Source organism: Glandiceps talaboti, chromosome 7, assembly GCF_964340395.1.
Source record: "Glandiceps talaboti chromosome 7, keGlaTala1.1, whole genome shotgun sequence".
In the NCBI taxonomy this organism is placed as follows: domain Eukaryota; kingdom Metazoa; phylum Hemichordata; class Enteropneusta; family Spengelidae; genus Glandiceps; species Glandiceps talaboti.
The window spans coordinates 16,178,746-16,200,735 of NC_135555.1; the positions used below are offsets into that span (position 1 = coordinate 16,178,746).

Consider the following 21,990-nt stretch of genomic DNA (forward strand, 5'->3'; position numbering starts at 1 on the left):
TTATTTTTATTGATACAATACCATCGTCATGATCATCATCAGCGCTTATATCATCTATCGTGACGTCATCACTGTCCAAATACATGTATTCGACTTCACATTTCAGTCGAGTGGTGGCGCACTGCTCGCTCTCCTTCAGTTTTCGGTAGTTCAGGATTTCACCACTTGCTGGCAATTTACTGTATTTCTGAATGACGACATTGTATAAATTCATGCTTGTTTTTTTATCACGCTTATGAGATTTTTCAGTGACGTTCATGTCGGTCGCTTCTCCATTTTCGTTGTCAACATTGTCAGTTTTTTCAAGATTCGAGTTATGGTCAAGATGTACCCACTCGTCACACGCCCCCTCAACATCATCATTTTTAGTGCCCCCGTCATCATATTTTGCAGTCGAAAATTGATGACGTGAGTAAATCGGTTTTCTTGGTGAAGAAGTATACGTTGTGATAAAGTCATCGAGTGGCCGGGTCATAGCTCCCTTTCCCCTTCTTTTTAAACCGTACAAACTTTCAATACTTGTATCAGGATATGTGTTTCTATGAGGAATATATTTTGTAACAACGCATGCGCATGATGGCGGATTGTGTCTTTCGAGCCTTGGCCAGTGCTCGTCAACAGTTACCGTGACGTCACCTCTGTTTTGCTTTTCAGGGGACTTATTCACGTTGTTCCTCGGCTTAGGTTTGACAGTACAAGTGTTTGTTTCGGCCAGGGCTTCGGAATTATCACCTAATTGGTCTACCTTCTTCTGGTTGCGTTTTTGCAATGAACGTCGACTTTTGTTCGGTACAATCTTCGCAAAGGACGGGCAGAATCCATTGGAAAGTGATCGGATGCAGTTGAGAAAAATATGAATTGCTTTGTTTTTCTTGGTGTCGCCTTTATTTAGAGATAACAGTCCTGTGAAATGTTTCAATGTTGGTGACAGAAAGTCGATGTTACTGACTGGGTCTTGAGCTGCTCTGTCTGCCCAAATAATGAGTTTCCTTCGAGGGATTTTGGCAAACATCCATGCTGTAGAACCACGCCCTGTGAAAGAAGGAATATGCACGAAAGTGATAATTGACAAAATTAAAGAATGTCTTTTTAGAGCCCAAACACAAATTGGCTTTTTGGCATTTCCCTTCTTGTTAAAAAGTGCAATGTTTAGAGTTCGAATATTTACCTCTTTTCAAAGAAAATAAAGTGCATCAATTACTGATATGGTTCCATTTACTGAATGAATTGAAGATCCATGCGCACCATCCCGACTTTCCACACCTTCGTACACGTAGGTTATTATTTTCTTAATAAACTTACTAAATTTCATTTTTTTGTATGAAAGGTGACATATTCATCGGTGATGGCGCTTCTGTCAACGATAAGTTATACTTCGAGAAATTAATGCAATGATGAAAATTTCCGTCTTAGATGTACGTAGTATAGCAGGTACCGTGACTACGAGGCGACGTCCACTGAATTCCAAGGCGACTCAGGCTAGCGCAAAATGTCAGGCGCCATCAACGGTGGCTTATGAGTTCAACGACTGCCCTTTGAACCATGTACCACTGCACTGGGTATGCGCCACGGAAGTCTTACAGGGTTTTGAAGTATATACATATAATACACACTCAAATGTTATCGCCAAATCCTTAGCCCCTTCAATTTCCCACTGTTGATATCTCCACACTAGAGGGTTTACAAAACTGACTTACGCTATGATACGATGTTATATACAGATCGAGGGAACAGCCATAAACTAAACACTTGCAGTTTAATTTAGTTTGAAGATACACGACCCGTTTACTCGTGTTTTTAAAACAACATTCTGGAGATTAGGAAGGTTTCAAAACTACACACTTACCCGAACAACAGCAGACTGCGTTGTCGAGTTCGCGGACGTCGTCTGCACAAACTACACCGTTATTTACCAATGTACGAACTGCAAATTGATATTCTATGGTAAACACTTCCCCGTGACAGAAACAAAAATATTCCAAGGTGTCTTCGTCGTTAGAGGACTGCATACTGTGATAATGTATTTAAATGACAGGACTAGAGAGATGTTAGGTCTTGTACTGTTTGTTCCCTTTGCAATACGGCAACTGAATTGGTTTATTTAGTATTTTCTTAAAAGTTTCATCATTCATACGTTGAGGTGTTCGAGAACGTTCCATATTGCAGCTACATTCACTGCGGTCATCAATATATATTATAAGTTGAGGGCGCTAGACTATTGATACCGCTGTGTATTCAATTCACTGCTCTCGATCAAAATATCGAGTGACTCATACCTTTTGTACATTATACATACATATGACGGTGATAAAGGCTTCGCTGTCTCAGCAGTTTTTGTGTACACCCACTCACGTCAATACACGTCGACTAAATCACTAGTGTTTACAATTTCTGTGAGTGATCTTATAAAGGGTCGGGGCCACAGTATGTAACTATATTACGGTGTCTGGTGGTTAACTTCAAGGGTACGAAAAATTCGTCCTAGTTACCATTCCCATTTGTACAGATATTAAAATTCCTGTTTCAAAATTTGTCATTCTCGATTTCAGTCAAAATAAATTTGAAATATTGGAAAGCATAATTCATACCAACTGTCCTTGTTGAAGTTTACGTCCCAATTGAGCTTTGTGGCTGTGTCAGCATTTCTGAGTATACATACACGCTGCATTTAGTCAGGACATACCGGGGAGTCTCGGTTACACACCGTATTTCACACAAATGAATGGATGCCGAATTTTTGAAGATGGTAGGGGGTAGGGGTCTTGAATATTACACATTTTCATTTGCAATTGTATATCATAATATTGGGTTTCCATGCAACTAAACAAACCGCATTGTAACATTATTGGGTTCTCCGTAAATGAAATGGGCCATATATTCATGGTTGTCATAAAGTTTAAAGGGAAGTCTACGACATACACTACGTATTCCATTACATGTACTAAGTTCAAACATCATGATATACGTAAATAGAACCATTGAAAGGGCGAACGAGTGAAAATTTATCAATATTTTTTAATCACATTTAATATTTACAAAGCACTCAGCAAAAATGTTAAATATGGATTCATTTATTTTCTGTACTTTGTACAAATACAAATATTGCAGAAATTTACTTGTCAAGCATATAAATAAAAACAAATAACTTTTAATTTCCCGTTGGTCAAATCGTACACATGTTCTACATAATATTATACACACTCCCTGTGTTGCAAAGGCATTACAAATGGTACTATCCTGGTGTTATTACAATTTTAAACTCGTAAAAAAATAATGTAAAATACAGCTTTATCGTTGCATGATATTGAGTCAGAAATGATACATAGGAATATCGACATAACAAAAGACACTGCATGGGTCATCATAGTAACAATATAGCCAACATTCATATAGTGCCATGTAGTTTCACATCATGTAAACAGCTATACTGATCTAGTTTCAATTAGTCTAGAGGCTAGCTGTTGGCGTTTGAAGCTGGATCTGGAGATCTCTTCCAACGTATGGGAAAATCCGTTTCTTTAGCACAACATTCTGTACCGAATATATAATTACAGACCACCAAGAGTTGTATTTGAATCCATTCCATACAACTGGAGTATTTTTAATATCACCCTATGATCTTATTGCGTCCATACATGACTTATTTTCAAACTGGAAGATGTACAATTATAAATTTGGAAACAAAAACATGGGCCAATTACAACTGCCTGCACATGTCAGTGTTTGATTGAGTACTACTGACATACGCTGTTGTTAACTTCTATACACATCTGTATTTCTATTTGTATTTACAAAATAATCGAATTTCTTAAGCAAGCGGTTTACAATGATCGCCATAGCCAACGACTAGATTAAGTTTCAGCTTCATTGGACACAGTTTGCCCAAAAGTGTATATCGAGCATTTAGTTTTTTGAAGCTTAAAAACACCATGGTTCATCATAGTAGTAACAATATATAGCCAACAGTCATTGTACACCGAAGTGTCACATCATGTACGAACCTATATACTGGTCTAGTATTTGCTCTCAAAATTGTTAGTTGATCATGCACATACTTTAAAAATTTGGTGTTGAAACTAATTCACCACAAGTCCAGTTGGTCTTCCATCTTATACCACGAAGGCTTTAATTCAGGCAAACGTTACAAAAATATAATGTGAATGACTGGCTTGCATCAATAATAATAGGGTGTAAGTCATTATATTTTAACAAAACAGTTTCAAAACTCGTTCCAGGTGCAGCTAGTGGAGTTTTAATAACTCCATTATTTCTACATCATTAGCTCGTTACGGTTGACACGATTTCCACTTCCTTTAGCACGCCACTTTCCATTTTTAGGTGAGTTTCGTTTACTTATTCTCCAAGTATGTCTTCCTTTACGGCATCTGTGGCAAATAGACACCAAAACTTTCATAAATATGAATTTTTTAGCATGATTTTACCTTAACACTGTCACGTGTTTCTGACTATATAATTATGTAAGCTATACATCATGAGTTGATGTTTGTAATTCGGTCTCAAGATCTACATAGTCATGATCACTAGTACTGTATTTTGAAATTTTGTGTTGGCAATCAACGTTAACGTTGACTTCATATGTAACTTTTGTTTCATTCATCAAATCATTATATATACATAATCTATAATAGACATATATCACCTTGCCAAATAGTAAAGTATGTCCTTCAATTGAGAGATGCGATCCAGGTCTTTCACGGTCATAGCTAGAGACAAATAAGTTACGTTATTTTGATGTTTTCGAGGAATTTAGTTCATTTCTGCTTTACACATTGTGACGGGTGATTCTCTCGTTAATAAAACTAAGAAAATGTATGGGTATTATCAGAACTCGTCAGTTTTACTTTAAATTTGATTTCAATTCGATCTTACCCATTTAGATGCGAGTCCATCGTTGGGTGGCGCGCCAATGCCTTCCTCCGACAGCAACTCCATCGCAAACTTGTTTTACGAGCAACTGTAACCATGGGAAAAGAAAGGATTATACATGTAATTTGAAACGGATATCATTACAGATATAAATATTGCAAAACGAAAATTTATATTCATGTTGTCTAGTTGCAACTGGATTATTGAAATAGTTAGCTTCCAGATGTTTACGGATGATATCGCATAGTCATATTGTACGACAACCTACTGTTTTCCGTTTACTTCTGCCATTGTTGAAACGAAATATTGCACCCTCCCCCGTCAAAAAATGACAATCTTGCTGCATATTGTATATATTTATATATGGTATTTCACTCCTGTCTAAACATTTATTTATTATTTAAGTGTGTATAATTGTCAAGTCTACGAGATTTGGGTATTTGTGATGTCATTAACAGAGCTTTTCCCATAAAGCTTTGCAGGAAATCCCCAAATACCTGAACACATGTCAAGTGTAGTTGGACTTCGATTTGTAAGATTTCAAAGTTGAGTAAATAAGTTACCGAGGTACAATTTTAGTACCTCAAGTTATTTTAAGTCGAAATCAGTACATCGATACACAAGAAAATAAGTCTGACTGGACTTCTCCATTAACTAGTGGGGTCCATACCTATGTAACCTTCGTGATATCTACAAGATCCTTCGTGGTCGTCATGTTTCTTGAATGTTGATAGACAATATCTACATCTCCCATACTCCAGAATGGGTGTTGGTTTGTTGTTTCTTTCCCCCGTATTTCTACGGTCTTTTTGGTGTTTTCTTTCGTAGTGCTCCGTAGCCGCAGCTTTTCCATCAACTACATGTAAAAGAAGGTAAGTGCAAATTCACCACTTTAAAATGTTAAAAAACTGCAAAATATTTTTTTTTCTAATATGCACTTTTATTATCCTTTCTACATTGTCCCATTAAACTGTTAATGATTTTTCAAGTGTTGACTTTATTTAACGGTTGAAGTATTTGTAATTTTAAAACTATCACGGGTTATTCTTTTCTTGGGGGGGGGGGGGGTTCAAAGGTAGAATCATGTTAACTTCGGCCTGATGTCAAACTCATTCTCGTCTGAGCGGTTGTGAGAGACACCAAATTGCAATTGATATAAAAAAAATACTCCACTGTGACAATATTTTGCTCCTTAAAACACACGTCAAGTTTGACGATATCAGTACATACCATAGGACTTCCCCTTTTGGTTTGAAATCCGTAAGCTGTCCATCATCCGAAACATTGAAGCACGCTGTAAGAAAATAAAGTATGTAGAGTTTAATATCGCATTCTTATATCAGAGACAGACATTTGATGGATAGACTTATGTACTCCGTATCCACTTGCATCTATATAACTACGTGTGATAACAATCATGTAAATATACCCGTCTCTTTCTACGTCTCCACCTATACTTATACTTTGCCACATAATAAAAAATAGCTGTTGCAACATAACTATCACAAAATGAATATGCACATAAGTAACTTATGAATATAACATATAGAACTATAATTATAGTCTGTAGGGTACGCTATGATGGGGCGTCTACACACATATCGGGCAACCCCTCCCACTCCTGGAGAGAGGAAGCCGGTGAGGGCGGAACGACACGACGTAAACAGTCGACGTCTAAGCACAGTATAACATAACACAATCTGATTGAAATCTCATGTGTTGAAAGCGGCTAGATGTCTGTATTTACCTCTGTTTCCATCGAGTTGTAACGTTTGTTTTGTTAGGGGTGATCGCCGGTGCGGGTGCGGGAAGGCGGCGATCTCCCAAAACAAAAGAAACGTCTCAACATGATGGAAATAGAGGTAAATAAAGACATCTAGCCACTTTCACCACATCAGATTTTAATCAGATTGAACATAACAGTGGCAGAATTTGTCAACAGCCATGGATTTGATTCAAACCGAACTATTTCCTTGGCCCTCAACCACCACATCTATATGACCATGATCATAATTTCATTTTTTTTATCTGTACACGCTTCACTTGTCTTATGTGTATCTATTGAAATAAATAATTCAAATGAAGACATCAACATAGACACTTGATCCTTGGAGTATAATTACTTCAAGCTTGATCACTGACTTTCGGAGGGGGGGGGGTGTATACAGGACGATAGAGAACGAGATGTACAATTTATTCTGCGCGAGTCTAGAGGCTATGCGATGGTTTTTGATTCCTCTTCCAACTTTGGCAATGATCGCTAGCTTCATTTGAACTACGGAAAGCAAACGACTAGATTCTAGTCTAACTCAGCGTATTTGTACTCGGCACATCTGGAAAATTAACTACAGTCCCGATCCCCTCCACAGTCTGAAAGATGCCTCATACATCGTTCAACCCATCTCATGATCACCCGAGCGACACGACATGTCTTACAGTCGAGTCATCCCCTCCATTGTCCATGGACAGTGCTTTAACTTGTGACATGCGTTCATCAATGTATTAAACAAACGTGAACAGTTAGTCTGAGATCTAGAGAGAACAAACAAGCAACTTAACTTACTTCGCGCTGTCTTCTATTATGTCGTTCCCTTCTCACATAGACAACATTCGCTATATTGATCAGCTTAGACTTGAAGGCCAGGAAATCATTGACGGAAGTCGATTTCGTCGTAACTTCAATACCTGGACTCTCATATCGATTGGTAAATCGTAGTTTGGCTTTAGTGTTGTATTTGCTGCATAAAGGCTTGATGTGTGTACCACCCTTTCCCACGACTAGACCAATATAATAATAACCGTTGAGATTCTCAATCTCAAACTTGCCATTGACGTGCTGTGGATCAACCCTCGCCTCCGCCACTGCATTGTTTTGAAATCGTGTGTAATTTTGTTGCAAAAGCGCTTTCAAGCAGATCAGGAAATTGGGAGAGAGTTTCGTACTCGATCCATTCGTACTATCGATGATACACTTGTCGAACACTCGCTCAATAAGGTGGAGGAAAGGTTTGAAATCATTGCGTATTCTGGTCCAACTTTTCAGCTGTTCAAACGTCCAATCTTTTAACGCGGGTAAATCTTCGGTTGTCATGTCTACTTCTCTGTTGTTGTTTTTGTCTGTATTGTAAATAGAATGGGTTTTCACGGTATTACAGACATTGAAAAGACGTTGAAAATTTCGAAAAGAAATTTAACAGAAAGAAATATATAATGTCATGCCATATCTATCACACGGGCTTCAAAACATATGCGCGCCAGCTGACACAAAGAATGAGAGACACAGACGGACAGACTGACAGACATTGGGCTCCACAAATACATGCGCGCCAGCTCACAGACAGACAGACAGACAGACAGACAGACAGACAGACAGACAGACAGACAGACAGACAGACAGACGCAAACGGACGGTAATTTAGGAATTGCCCTCTGGAACTCAGTGGATCCAAATTACTAGCACAAAATACCAAAATATTTACCTCGACAGCTGCATACTTCCTTACCAAACGCATGTGCACAGCAAGCTGGTAGTAGTCCCACTTTCCTAAGTTGATTGGTAGCGAATTGGTAACTACTTCGCCATTTGGTATCATGAAACATGCATACATAACCACCAAGGTGACCAGCTTTCTCCGAGTCGACGTCCATTTCTCGAGATTCTTGACTGTGATTGTGCGGTCCGCCTGTGTTCTCTATCGACATTATTGGTGCACTGCTCATATTGCCGAGCATCGATCGTTATTTATTGGTATGAACTTGCTTACTCGACAGGGTTTGAAACTGCTGTAGTCATCACCTTACTTCCGTATTTTGTTGCTAAATTTAAATCACGAAAGATGACGTAGTTTGCTAAATATAGACCATACACGTAGCGGCAAGTTTGTGAGCACCGATTATTCGAAATGCTCTAAAATCTACAAAATCGCAACCTACAATTATAAAAATTAATTTTAATTATTGCACAACAGGTTTAGAAAGAAGAAAAATTATCTAAAAATATATAAACCACTTTATTCTGTTTCCTCGTATTTTTGACGAACCCACGAGTCAAAAATTACTCACTATAGATCACGGGAGAAAATGGCTGCCTCCACTCAAGGAATGCGTTATGTTTCGGTAGGATTTCATCAGCTTATTTTACCTTATTTTTTTCTCTGTTTCATGTTGATATATTGACAAAGTGAGCGATGAAGTACTGATATAGGGTGATATATAATATCGACACACACGTTTGTCGGACATGTGCCGCGTGTCGTGTGGGACTGCGAAGGCTGGTCACAAACGGTCTAAATTATCAAGTTCTGCGACGACGTATCACTTCAAGTTTACTTACTTAGGTTTACTTACTTAGGTTGTATACTGGGCGCAGGCCTCTAGGCCTCTATGTCCAGATCTGGTTGTTGAAGTCCTGGTATTCCAATTGTACTTGTAGTGATTTTCTCTTTGTAATCATACTTGATTTCCTGGGTAGACCAGAACTTATCCAGGCGCTGTTCAAATGAGTGTACAGAGGGTGCGGTCACAACATGATTTGGCAGGGAATTCCATTTAGTTACAATTCGATTTGTGAAATAAAATTTTCGGACATCAACCGGTAACAAGTAAATTTTTTATTAAGCGTACAGTACATTTCTTGGTAGGAAACAGTGAAAACCGGTCTTTGATAAAGAATAGACCGTACACGGTATACGAAACGTATAATTGTACGGCTCTTCCGAATCCAAGCCAAGTCGCTTGTATTTGTAAACATGAGCCGATGAAATTTCAAAGATCATTTGAAAAGCCAGCGATACTTGTACTTCTTGTGATCACCTTAAAAACACATTGAACACATCTACTGTGGAACTAAATCTGATTATCTGTCCATAGTTTGCATCCTGACATTGATGCTACACAAAATGATTGCGTCTGTAAATTCACGGTTATCTAAATTTATCCAAATCTAATTATTTGCTTTTTTCTTCTCTATCATCCATACAGTGATACAGATACCATTTTCAAACCGTTGTATTAGTATAAATATAAGACGTCGAAGTTGTTGGTTTCCAGAATGACCAGTGCGAGAATGATGGGCAACCGACTTTCATACACTAACAAAATGATCTTAGCACCCATGGTTAGGATTGGCACATTGCCTACAAGACTGCTGGCTCTTGACTATGGTGCAGATATAGTTTACTGTGAGGTAAGGGGTTACCTCATTCGTGAAATTTTAGTGTCTTGTGTTTTAAAGACAAGTGCGATAAATTTCTCTCATTTTTTCTGACACCTATTTTGCTACACCCAAATCCACCAGTATAATATATTTGACTATGCGAACACGAGTCCCAATTGTGAACTGTTATGTGGATGTCTTTGTCACCAAAGATGTTTGTAACATAGGTTGTTGGTAGAGATAAGAACATTCGGTCAAAATGTTTAATCTGTGTGACAGAAAGATTTACAGACAATATTGCATCTCACAACATGATGTACACATGTACATAGTACAAGACCACCAGGCTGTTTTGTGTACATTCATTCAAACCATTTAATATCCAAAATGATAAATATATCATGACAAAAATGGAAATTGTGTTACTTGGTACATGTACAAAAAATGTATGGATAAACTGATGAAAATAACAAGGATCATTTACTTTAAGATATAACCAAGAAAAAGAAAAAAACCAAAAAAAACCGAGATTATTCTCAGTACCAAAGTGTTAAATTAAATTAGATAAAAGTATGATTTACTCTGACATGATTTTACAGTGGTCAATTTCACATGTCCAATAATAAAACAGTTGTACTTTATGATGAATTTTAACCACAAAAATGTTGTTATTTCTCCATAGGAACTCATCGACTTCAAAATGCTGAAATGCAAGAGAGTTGAAAATGGTGAGAACATTTTTTAAAAGTCATTTGAGAAATGTTTAATCCATTGTATCTGAAATTTGTTAACTCGTGATGCATTACTAAATTTCCCTGACATGAAATGTAATAATGAAATGTTCAGAGGCCAACCTGACAAAGGTAATCCTAGAGGCCATCCTGATAAACTAATCCTAGAAGCTATCCTGACAAACTACTAGAGGCCACCCTGACAAACTATTCCTTTAGTGCACAAGAACAGATATAATTTATACAGGGTTCGCACGGTCCTGGAAAACCCTGGAAAACCCTGGAATTTCAAACCCTCCCTGGAAAGCCCTGGAAAACCCTGGAAAAATGCGCCCTACCCCTGGAAACCCCTGGAAAATGATCATGTTCAATCGATCGATTAATATTGACGATCGTCATGTCTGTGCTCGAGCCACCCATTCATATGATTCTGAATCTCGTAAATGTGAAATCGCGAAAATATTTTCAAAGTCTTTCGCCACGCTGGGTGATGAATCAAAATTCACGCCGATTGAACCCAGACAGTCAAGCGATCGTTCCACGAGACACTTTGCCCCACAGACCGTGCCTATTTAGTTGAATGGGCGCCGCAGTGTTTCTTTCGATCTTGCATACTATACTGTATACATGTTGTATATTGCCACTCCATACATCTCCCAGTCGTCATTTCAGGGACATGATATTGTAACAGTCCCGGCCGGGGTAACATGTACAGTAGGTCTGTTAACAAGATTATCGTAACACTGTAGCGAGTATCAAAGCATCATCAACCTTGATTAGAAATTGTTACAAGTTCGGCGCACGAGTCGACTGATACTACAATCTAGGGATAGGGCCTAGGGAAGTGCAAGTTGAATTTCCGGGTTGTGGAAGTACGGTTGTGACTTTTATTTCGTCGATAAATGGGTATTTGTGTTACATGTTCTAAAAGAATAAACTACTGTTTTATGTTGTCGGTACAGTAACATTCGTCAATGGTCAAGTTGAGTTGAAATCGCGATGTTCCGCAACTCATGGCATCCGTACATAAACATCGAGACGCAAACGATGAATGTATTCAGTTATTCATAGCTCGAAATTTCGTTACGTAAATGACGTTTTTATTCAAAATTTTGAAGAAAAAAATTATTTTAGGTGGCTTATAAATCTAGTAACATCAAACCATACAATAACGAGGACAAACGTTAGTTTTTGATTTATTTTTCTGGATATGTCTGAATTAGACTGACGAATGCTGCGACTCAATCTTACACGATCAATGCACCAACTTGACGAAACGGCTACTTAGGGGGTAGGGCAGAGGTTTCTCCGTTAATCTTAGCGTGTAAACGTGGTTTTGAAACCAATATCTTGCATAGTGTCGATTGTCTTTAAAATGTTTTGTGACATATGGGAACTGTTGTTGATTTTTCTCGTCCACATCAGACAATAAGATGTCATTCAAAAAATATACTTTAGTGTCAACACCCCTGGAAAATGGCCAAAATCAATATGAATACCCCTGGAAAACTGACGAAACACCCCTGGAAAGTCCTGGAATTTTGTTTTGCTTTAAGTGTACGAACCCTGTTATAACCTAATGCATTTTTCCCTTCAAATTCGGCAATGCAGATCAGGAACAATCTCCCCACAGATGCAATCAGTCAAAATCCACAAACACGTGTAAACCAGCTGTGAAGGACTGGGTTGTCATAATCTTTCAGACCTCTGTACATTTATATACATGTGTATTCATTAGTACTCTTGTACTCATGTACAATAGTATGATACTCAGACTGATCAGGATTCACAGTTTTGGACAGAAAGACGAATTCAGTGTGTGGCTTTTTGACAATGCGAAACTCTTCAATGCAAACAAACTTCCATTTTAATAATCAAAATCTGTGTAGCAGAAGTTTGATACATATTTCCAAGTGATGAATAAATGAGAGGTAATTAAAGTTTTAGGCTTATGTGTCATAATGCATGTTATCTCCTTTCATTACAGAATCACTGGGGACTATTGACTATGTCTTGGAATGTGGTCGTCCAGTGTTCAGGACTTGTAAAAGAGAGACAGACAGGCTGGTATTTCAGATGGGTACAGCTGATGCAGATAGAGCAGTGCAAGTTGCTAAACTTGTGTATGTATTTCCTGTTTATTAATATCAATATAAAGTATATATTTTAAGTAAGTACGGGTAATAATAGTATTTTTCATTAATATTGAAAAGTTGTATTAACAAAAGGCATTTACTTTAATTGAAAAATGAGAATATAACATAAAACAATTAAATATATGCAATAGCTAATAATATAGTACCTAAAGTACATGTTTACAATAAATGAAAGCCTGTTTCTGGTGAGGACCATGGATATAGCCCACTAGGGACTAATCTAGTCCAAGATCCTGACTAATAAATGATAGCATATTCCTGGTGAGGATCCCGGACCATGGATATAGTCCACTATGTTCTAATCTATAGTCCATGACCCTGACTAATCAATGAAATTATACATAGAATAACAGCGTACACATATCAAAACAGATGTGAACAATTAATTGTGTAACTTGCAAATCAGAAAGACATGTAGTTGCTCACAATTCAATTCATTGTAATATATTAGTGTTTTTGCTAAGGTAGGGGAACCTCGGTAACAGAAAGGGGGAAATAGGGTAAAGTTGGCATAGTTTCCAATACATTGTACCATCATTTTGGTGAGGAACCTCAGTAAAATGAAAGGGGAACTCGGATAGATTTTACCTGTTTATTGTAAATTGATGTAAACGTCAAAGGGCACACCCAGTTTCTGATGATCAATCAGTGGGAGTATCCAGAAACTTGAAGTACATTGTATCATTTAAATAAAATTGATTGTACTGCATGATGCTATCCCCTTTATCAAATTATACACACTACTTTGATGTTGATTTTTAAACCCCAACACACAGTCAAATGGTAAACCACAATAAAGGTTATCTACATCATATCTTGAATTTTCACTTGTGTTTCTTTTATATTTGTAGAGAAAATGATGTTGCTGGTATTGATGTAAATATGGGCTGTCCAAAAGAGTTTTCTGTTAAGGTTAGTATTGTCATTAGATTTCTCTTCTGACCTTCCTAGAAAACCCCCAACCTTTTCTATCATTTTGTCGTTGTGTATACATACATACATGTACAGCTGCAGGTTCATCATTTGGGTTAATATTCTGAACTCTTTATCAATTTGGGTCATCCTAATGTTAAATGTACAAAGGCAGAGAATGTTCAACTAAAGAAAACAAAAGTTTGTCAGTGAAATTATTTGTATTTTGGGGCTTCAGTGTGCTGTCACAGTATTGTATTGGAACTTTGGAAAGCAATTGAGAACTTTTTGTAAATATTCTTGTGTTTTGGTGACATTTTGTAGGGTGGCATGGGAGCAGCATTGTTAACAAAACCTGACAAAATAAGGGAAGTAAGTATGAAATTTCATTATTTGTTTGTTGTTTTGTAAATTTTAGGTGATATTATAATAGAAAATGTAAGGGAAATGTAGTGGAGCAGTTTCTTTATTGTTTGATGACGTGTGATGTCAATAAAAAGAACGGACATAATGTATTCCTTGAAAATTGAGTGCATGTGTTTGCTAACTGCTAGCTTGACAAGTTATGATTTGATTGACTATTTTGCAATGTAAGTAGTTATAGTTATAATTACATGCCATAAATGTTTATTTTTATTTATATACCATTGTTTACTTGCATCAATGGGCACACTATTAATTGGTATTTGCATTGCAGTGCAATACTAGAAATAATATATTGCATACCTGTATGCAGATGAGTGCATGATTTGTCTGTGTGCACAAAATCAAGAACACAAAGCATATGTTTTGTTTTTTATTGTTTTGTTTTTTTGCAAAACGTGCTGTTTTAAAATAAACTTGTAATAATGAAAGAACCCTGTGATTTGTAAGTGCCAGTGTGGGTACAAGTGAAAGAGTACTTCATAATATTAGCACTATTTCATTTTTATTTTATTGCCTTTTCAGATTTTAACAAGTCTGGTGAAAGCTGTTTCTAAGCCTGTTACATGTAAAGTGAGAATTCTTCCAAAGGTAATGTGAAGCATAAGAACATTGATTTATCACTTCAAATAATAGTTTCCTCAACATGAAGTATTAGAGAAATTAATGATGAGAAATTCTGCCAGTATTCAATTGCAAAGTTCTTTATTTAGTTGAACAATTACATTGTCTAGTATGACAGCCAACAGTACATGTATTTAACCTTGTGGTGTACCAGTGAAAATCATAGCAAGAAACAGAAGACATACATAGATATAGAGAAAAAAATACAAAACTGTGGTCTAGTCATACAAGTATATATCTTCTCTCAGTGCCCACTATAGTAGTGTGACACAAATTATTCATAGCTTTCATTTGTTTCACTCCAAAAACTTTGGAGCTAGCTGGAACTGTGTGTCACCTGGTAAAATTATGATATATTCCAGACATCTCGTATACACCTAATAGAAGTTTTCTGAACACAACAAAACTGCTCATATCTTGTCTTATATCCTTTAATATTTCTTGTAGCTTGAAGACACCATAGCATTGGCGAAAGTGATTGAAAGCACTGGAGTAGTAGCATTAGCTGTCCATGGTAGACTTAGAGAAGATCGACCTCGTCATAGTGTTAACATTGATGCTATCAAAGCTGTAGCAGAGTCTGTCTCTATCCCTGTTATAGCAAAGTATGTAATAATACACCCTGCACTTCAGAACCATGTCTGATAAGTCACAGGCCAATTATTGGAAAAACAAAAGATTGTACAGTTTAGCCACTAGGGGCACTGTTCCACTGTGACAAAAGATTTTGATCAAAGGTGTGGGCCTGAATTGTTTAGCACTTTGGCATACAGTACTTCCAAAAATTATTCTCTCCCACCATTTCATGGCTAATGTAGAGAACATGCTTGGCTAATTTAAGAAGTTTTGTATCTGTATTTATGTTCAATGCTTTTGTTATTGTATATTTGTATGTTTTAAGATGATGCTTTTTTAACAACTTTTTATTTCCTATTTTTATTTTCAGTGGTGGTTCTGATGACCATATCAAGTCATATGAAGATATTGAAAAGTTTAGGAAATTAACTGGAACCTCATCGGTAATGATAGCCAGGGAAGCACAATGGAATCCTTCTATCTTTAGAAAAGAAGGAATGTTACCAGAAGATGAAGTCTGTAAGGCCTATCTCAAATATGTAAGTCTAAATATATACATGTGGTATTCTTACAGATGCATGCTCATGAATCTCCTTTGTAGAAGTTTTTGTTGACTTAATTCTGTTCTGTGTCCAGAGCTGATGGTGCTCCATCAACAGAGCTGATGGTGGTCTGTTAACAGATCTGATGGTGTTCCATCAACAGATCTAATGGTGGTCTGTTAACAGATCTGATGGTGGTCTGTCAACAGATCTAATGGTGGTCTGTCAACAGATCTGATGGTGTTCCATCAACACATCTAATTGTGGCCTGTTATAACAGGGTTGATGGTGTTCCATCAACAGATCTGATGGTGGTCTGTTAACAGATCTGATGGTGGTCCATCAACAGATCTGATGGTGGTCTGTCAACAGATCTGATGTTGGTCTGATAACAGAACAAAAAGCTATTTTCTAGGTCATACTTCATTCCCAGATGAAAGGGCTGTCAGTCGTGGAAATATTGGAAGTCTCTGATATTTTATTGCACTGTTGATTTATGAAATTAACTTTTGTTGAAAAGCTAGTCAGAACTGTTAGAAACATTTCCTGTTAAATTTACCAGTTTCCATCTGTGTTTACAGACAGTATTATGTATTTTTAAACATAATTTCTTTTAATGCTTACCACTAACATCTTTTCACAGGCCATAGATTATGATAATCCATTCCCTAACAACAAATACTGTCTACAACAAATCATGCATGAGAAAATGGAGACACCAAAAGGTCAAGCTTTGCTTCATTCGGAATGTTATGAAGATATCTGGTAAGTTATGTAATTAAAGTTAACATGTCCCATGTTTAGGGTCTAGAGCTAGCATCTCTTGCGAGAAATCTCAAGTAATAAAAAATAGAAGTTCATCCTGTTTAATGAAAAAGTAAGAAAATGTAGAACTCAGCATGTTGATCTGCAATATGCTTTTAGTATGAATATTTGGTTAACTCCATAAAAGAGTGGTTATATTTCTACAACAGTTTGTGTATTTGTTTGGTATATCCAAAAACACATGTTTATGGATATAGCACTTTGTTGGAGGATTGCCTATGAGACAAGGTGGATATCTGATTTTGGAGCTGGCTTTTAATGAAGATATTTATGAAACTAAAACCTTGCTAGCATCAACCATTGACATCCAAGGGCTAGCATCAACCATTGACCTCCAAGGGCACCCCCTTCTTTGGTTTTGGTTTTGTATGTAGTAAATAGTGTATAGGGAAAACTGCCAAGTATAACCGGTAGTGGAGGTACGTTTATGCACTCAACTCGGTGTCATCTACTTTCATGGTATGTAAATAACAAGGTATATTTTGGTCATGTCTCTACAGTGCAATCTGGGAAATGGATGGTTATCTACAAGAAGTAAAATCCATGAGAACAAGAACCATGGAGTATTTGCTCAACCAGAGAGGACCTTACCAAAATGATTTCAGTGTTGTACGGAAGAGAAAACTCGATGATGATTCAACTGTGACAGAAATGCACATATCATTTGTCAAGTAAGTCAGAGTACAGTATATCTTAATTCTCTTTTAAAATGATCGTGTTGTAAGTTTGTGGTCTGTACATAAAGCTCAAAAACTTGATGATAGCACATGCTATCATCAATCATTTTAAAGGTGAACAGTTAGCCACCAAGACTAGCAGGAGCAACATGCTGAAATGTGCACACACATGTACTTTGATACTATAGTGTAAGCACTAACAGTACATGTAGCTGTAATAAGTTTTCCCTGCAAATGAAGAAAGATATTTCAGTGACTTTCTTTATTTCCAATATGAAACCTGCTGAGATGCGGAACTATTAGGACTTCACAATTATTTATGGTCAGTTACTACATATCTTATGTTCATATTTTGTTTTAAGATATTCAGAATAGTTTTTTTTTCAAACAGTGTTCCTTTCACTAAATGATAAATCTTTAAAGTCATTGTTGATTTTATTTCAGAAAAGACTACTGGCCTGAAAAGACACCAAAGAGTTATTTGGTTGAGTGGTGTAGAAGACAAGACGTACCACCACCACGATATGAAATAGTAAGTTTTAATTACAACCCCCTTGTACTGTATGTATGGTTAAATGACCAATTAGGGTCAGTAATTTGTATCTTGAGACTGATTTGATTGAAATATGATGTAGGAATTAGATTTAGTTTATTTGCCTTTATTTCCTTTGCTGTTGTCGTTATGAGTTGATTGCCTCCTATGTTATTGTGTTACGCTGCTCTCACCAGCACACTCAAGGTGTTGACTGATGTGTGAGGGCGCACCCCATCGCAGACTTACAGACTACTTCTCCTTCTTCAAAGAGATGTTAACTCAGAATGGCAAAATGAAAAACTAAATACAATATACAAAGAAAGTAAAGTTACATGTAAAGGAAAGAAGTTTGGCTATATTTCTTCCATCAGATTTTAATCAAAATGAACCTAATCCTCAAGAAATCCACGTTGCATAAAATAAACCGCAACAACTTGAAATTTCAATGCTGTGTTTTGTTTGTTGGAGTATGTGCATTTCATAGCACATCAACGTATTGCTAGAACTGTTGTAGACAGATTCCAGATGGTTGAAATCCAGGAAAAATGCTGTTTTATCATTGTATCATATCAAGTTTTTTTAAAATTGACAAGTGAATTTAGCGTTTTTGGCAGATGACACATACTGTTTGACATGTCAATTTGCAATGCATTTGTATATCTTGCAGTAATGTTAGTCCAACTATGCGTGGTTAGTGCACACAAGTTAGTCTTTAAGTTTATCCTAGGACTTGACAAATGCACTTGAATTCAAAATAGATGCAAGGGCAACCATAAGAAATGAATGTTTATTTTGATGCCATTCAAACCTGCATCTCTTTAATTCAAACTTATATCTTGTCATGCATTTAGCTAAAATAATGCAAAACAGCTGTAGTTTTGAGAGACTCTTCAAATATGTTCTCACAACCCAAACATTTTATCTATGTTTACAGGAAGAAAGGCCAAGAGATAGACACTTCAAGTCAATTTTAACAGTTAAAGGAGAGAAATATTCCTCCAGTTTCTGGTAAGTCTTGTGTTTTTCAGGTCTAGGTGAAATTGTATCTGTAGGAGACGAGTGTTGGGGAATATAGAATGATTTATAAAGCTAACAAACGTTGATGGCAAGTAAGGCAAAAAAAAGGGGGGGAAAGTATCATTTCTGGTCAGGACATTCCGTCTAAAGTGGTGCGACGATGCACTTTTTTTTTTTTTTTTAATTTACAACAAACCTGTCACTCATAATCAATCTACAATTTATGGCAGTCACTGTTCTTTTTAGAACAAAAAGCTATTTTCTAGGTCATACTTCATTCCCAGAGTCACCAAGACCACAAACTGGCTAACTTTATTTTTAGGTCCTGTTTCTGCCATGATAGTTTTTAAATTTTATAAACCAATAACATAAATAGTGCCAAAGTTTAAAAAAAAAAATATTTTGTAATCTTTAGGCATTCCAAAACAGTTTGTACACAAATAAACAGTCACATAGTTCATAGGGAAAGAAAATAGCGTGAAAATAAGACCGCTGTAATGATGTTGTGTATGGTAGTTTGAATTGCCCACATTTAATATAGATTTCCCACAATGCCCTTTATTACCCCTGTGGGGTGTTCAACTGGATATGGCACCAGCTTATGAAAATTTGGCACGTATCAAGTCACATGACAACATTCATTTCAGTATTAACATCAATTTCATTCTGCTGGTGAAAGTTTCAAAAATTCTGTTCTCTATTTCAGGGAAAAGAGTAAACGATTTGCTGAACAGTCAGCTGCAATAGTATGTCTGCACTGTCTAGGAGAGTATGATGGGAGGAAAGAAGACAGTCAAGAACAAGGTGAACATAGACGAAAGAGACTTAAGCCCTTACCTGTGAATGATGGGAAAGACGTTAATACTCAGGAATGTGGTGAAATTGACAGTGTTGACCACACTGATCATAATGGAGGTGTTGATAAACAGAACACAGATGTGAATAGCTCTGCAATCTTGGATGTAAACTCAGAGCGTGATATTAATAACACAGCATTCCAACAAAGTCATCTGATAACATCATCTAACTCTGATGCCCATCAGTTAAGATGATACAATGCAACTTATCCAAACACATTTGTACACTACCTCAGGGTTCCATGATATGAAAACCAAGCAAGTGACTAGGAAGCAATGTTTGAGAAGCGCTCAAACGAAACTTATTTTCTGAGCAGAAATTTGAATGATTTATGAAAGACTTTTTCCCCAAAGTGAAGTCTAGCATCATGCCATTGAGCCAAATTTAGCATGGTGTTAGATCTCAGGGTGGGTAAAAACTGAGTAACTGCGATAGTATGTTTAAGCAATAAACCACCCCTGGGGATGGTATACCAAGAGGTTTTGACCAGTGAACGAAATATATGCACGAGCGATAGCGAGTGCATATATTGAGTTCACTGGTCAAAACCGAGTGGTATACCTTCCCCAGGGGGTGGTTTATCGCTATTATATTATACCAGTATATTGAAAGTATCGGAAACAAGATAAGAACTAACGTTTTCTCGTTTCATATGCGCCCCTGTGACTAATTTGCATAACAATTGAATAACGCTGCTTTCAAGACAGCTGATCTTGGCCTCAACGTGAACGTCGTGCAGTGACTGGATTTATTTTATCTGCGAATCGTTTCTAGGGATAATCTGTACATTGATCGGCTCATTAAAAGTGGACAGTGATGAATAAACAACCTGTTTGACTCAAGGTATAAACTTGAAGTGGTTTATTAAATACAGCATGCTTCGATCGTTCCCGGCCGAATTCGCGACTCGGAGAAGTGATAGACAGGTTGATATTTACAATGTATTTATATTACTGGAAGTTACGTCAGTAGATTTTCGGGTTTGAGGATTTCCCTCTCGGATTGATGACTGATACTCTAGGACAGGATCCCAGACAAATTTCTATTTAGATTAATGGTAAGTCGGCCAGTGTAAGCTCTTTCACTTGCTTCATTTTTATGACAGGACAGGGCAGCTCACCAATGTTTCCACCCCAGCTAGCCGCGCCGAGGCTGGGACCGATTTCGTGCATGCCTTGACCTTAGTACATGTAGTAGACGATGATTTGAACAAATACGCGATGACTTGGTTGCTTTCGAAATTTCCTTCAATAATTTCTCAAAATATTGTCTCATTGAGAGAAAACCCTCCTCTGTCTGACAATTCGAAGAGTTCACTATCAGTATCACAGCGAACTACAACTCAACGCTCGACCGTAGCCAAAACAAACAAAATTTGGACGTGTGCCAGCAGTGCATTATCACTCGTTTTAGACGCACTAGTTCGATGTCTAGACCAATCAGATCCCCCGATTTCAACCATCAATATACTGGTATAATATAATTGTCAGTAAACAAAAAGCAATTCATCCAGACTTATGCATTGGATCGCTGCTGAACTTAAACAACATTCAGCAATTATGGACAGGCCACAGGTAATCCTTGATATGGAGAACATAAATTACTGAAGTCAGCAGTGAAAATACCTGAATGATAAACCTCTTCCAAACACAATATAAGCAGTGTAGTTGAAGTGGTTACATATGACACAATGTAGATTCCTGCTAAGAGATGTGATGTTGTTTTGCAGTCATGATCAGCCTTCTCTTAAGAGGGGGTAAGGCCGATGACGGCATCATGGCACCCACTGCATGAAATTGTTGTGTTTCCTATTCCGTATACATGACAGTTAAGTAACACTACAAAATTGTAGCGAATCCAGTGACAACGGAATTGCTGCAATTCTGGATGTGCTACGAAACCAGAAACACCACCCTTTAATGCAGTGACCTGCAGCATGGTGTATTTTACAGACTGATATAATTTTAATCAAAATACAAGCCAGTTTCATGAAGTTAGTGATAATGTTGATATACATGAATGTATTATCCAATTATGTGTATTTCTTTGGCAAAAAAGTTTGATAACTTTTT

General features: G+C 37.0%; 3 protein-coding genes across 3 annotated transcripts in view; 1 reads left to right on the forward strand and 2 right to left on the reverse strand.

Moving 5' to 3' along the window:
* The window catches only part of LOC144437743 (uncharacterized), a 5,658-nt gene extending 3,564 nt beyond the window's left edge, over positions 1-2,094 (reverse strand). The window contains exons 1-2 of the mRNA XM_078126754.1: positions 1,847-2,094; positions 1-1,032 (exon numbers count right to left, since the gene is read on the reverse strand). The exon at positions 1-1,032 is cut by the window's left edge and continues 107 nt beyond it. Coding sequence (XP_077982880.1) covers positions 1-1,032; positions 1,847-2,009 — 1,195 coding nt within the window. The 5' untranslated portion in view covers positions 2,010-2,094. The remainder of the gene's footprint in view (positions 1,033-1,846) is intronic.
* Positions 2,095-3,111: 1,017 nt separating this feature from the next.
* LOC144437809 (uncharacterized) lies at positions 3,112-8,622 on the reverse strand. Its single transcript, XM_078126836.1, has 6 exons — positions 8,367-8,622; positions 7,451-8,004; positions 6,118-6,181; positions 5,558-5,743; positions 4,891-4,975; positions 3,112-4,385 (listed from the first exon to the last, which is right to left on the reverse strand). Exons 1-6 carry the CDS (start codon positions 8,617-8,619, stop codon positions 4,271-4,273), a joined length of 1,257 nt encoding a protein of 418 aa, XP_077982962.1. The 5' UTR covers positions 8,620-8,622; the 3' UTR covers positions 3,112-4,270.
* Positions 8,623-9,872: 1,250 nt separating this feature from the next.
* Positions 9,873-20,278, forward strand: LOC144437718 (tRNA-dihydrouridine(20) synthase [NAD(P)+]-like). Its single transcript, XM_078126725.1, has 13 exons — positions 9,873-10,072; positions 10,725-10,770; positions 12,761-12,896; positions 13,781-13,841; positions 14,166-14,213; positions 14,790-14,855; positions 15,336-15,493; positions 15,835-16,003; positions 16,650-16,771; positions 17,332-17,502; positions 17,953-18,040; positions 18,978-19,051; positions 19,767-20,278. The coding sequence occupies exons 1-13, from the start codon at positions 9,938-9,940 to the stop codon at positions 20,110-20,112; spliced, it is 1,620 nt and encodes a 539-aa protein (XP_077982851.1). The 5' UTR covers positions 9,873-9,937; the 3' UTR covers positions 20,113-20,278.
* Positions 20,279-21,990: the final 1,712 nt, after the last annotated feature.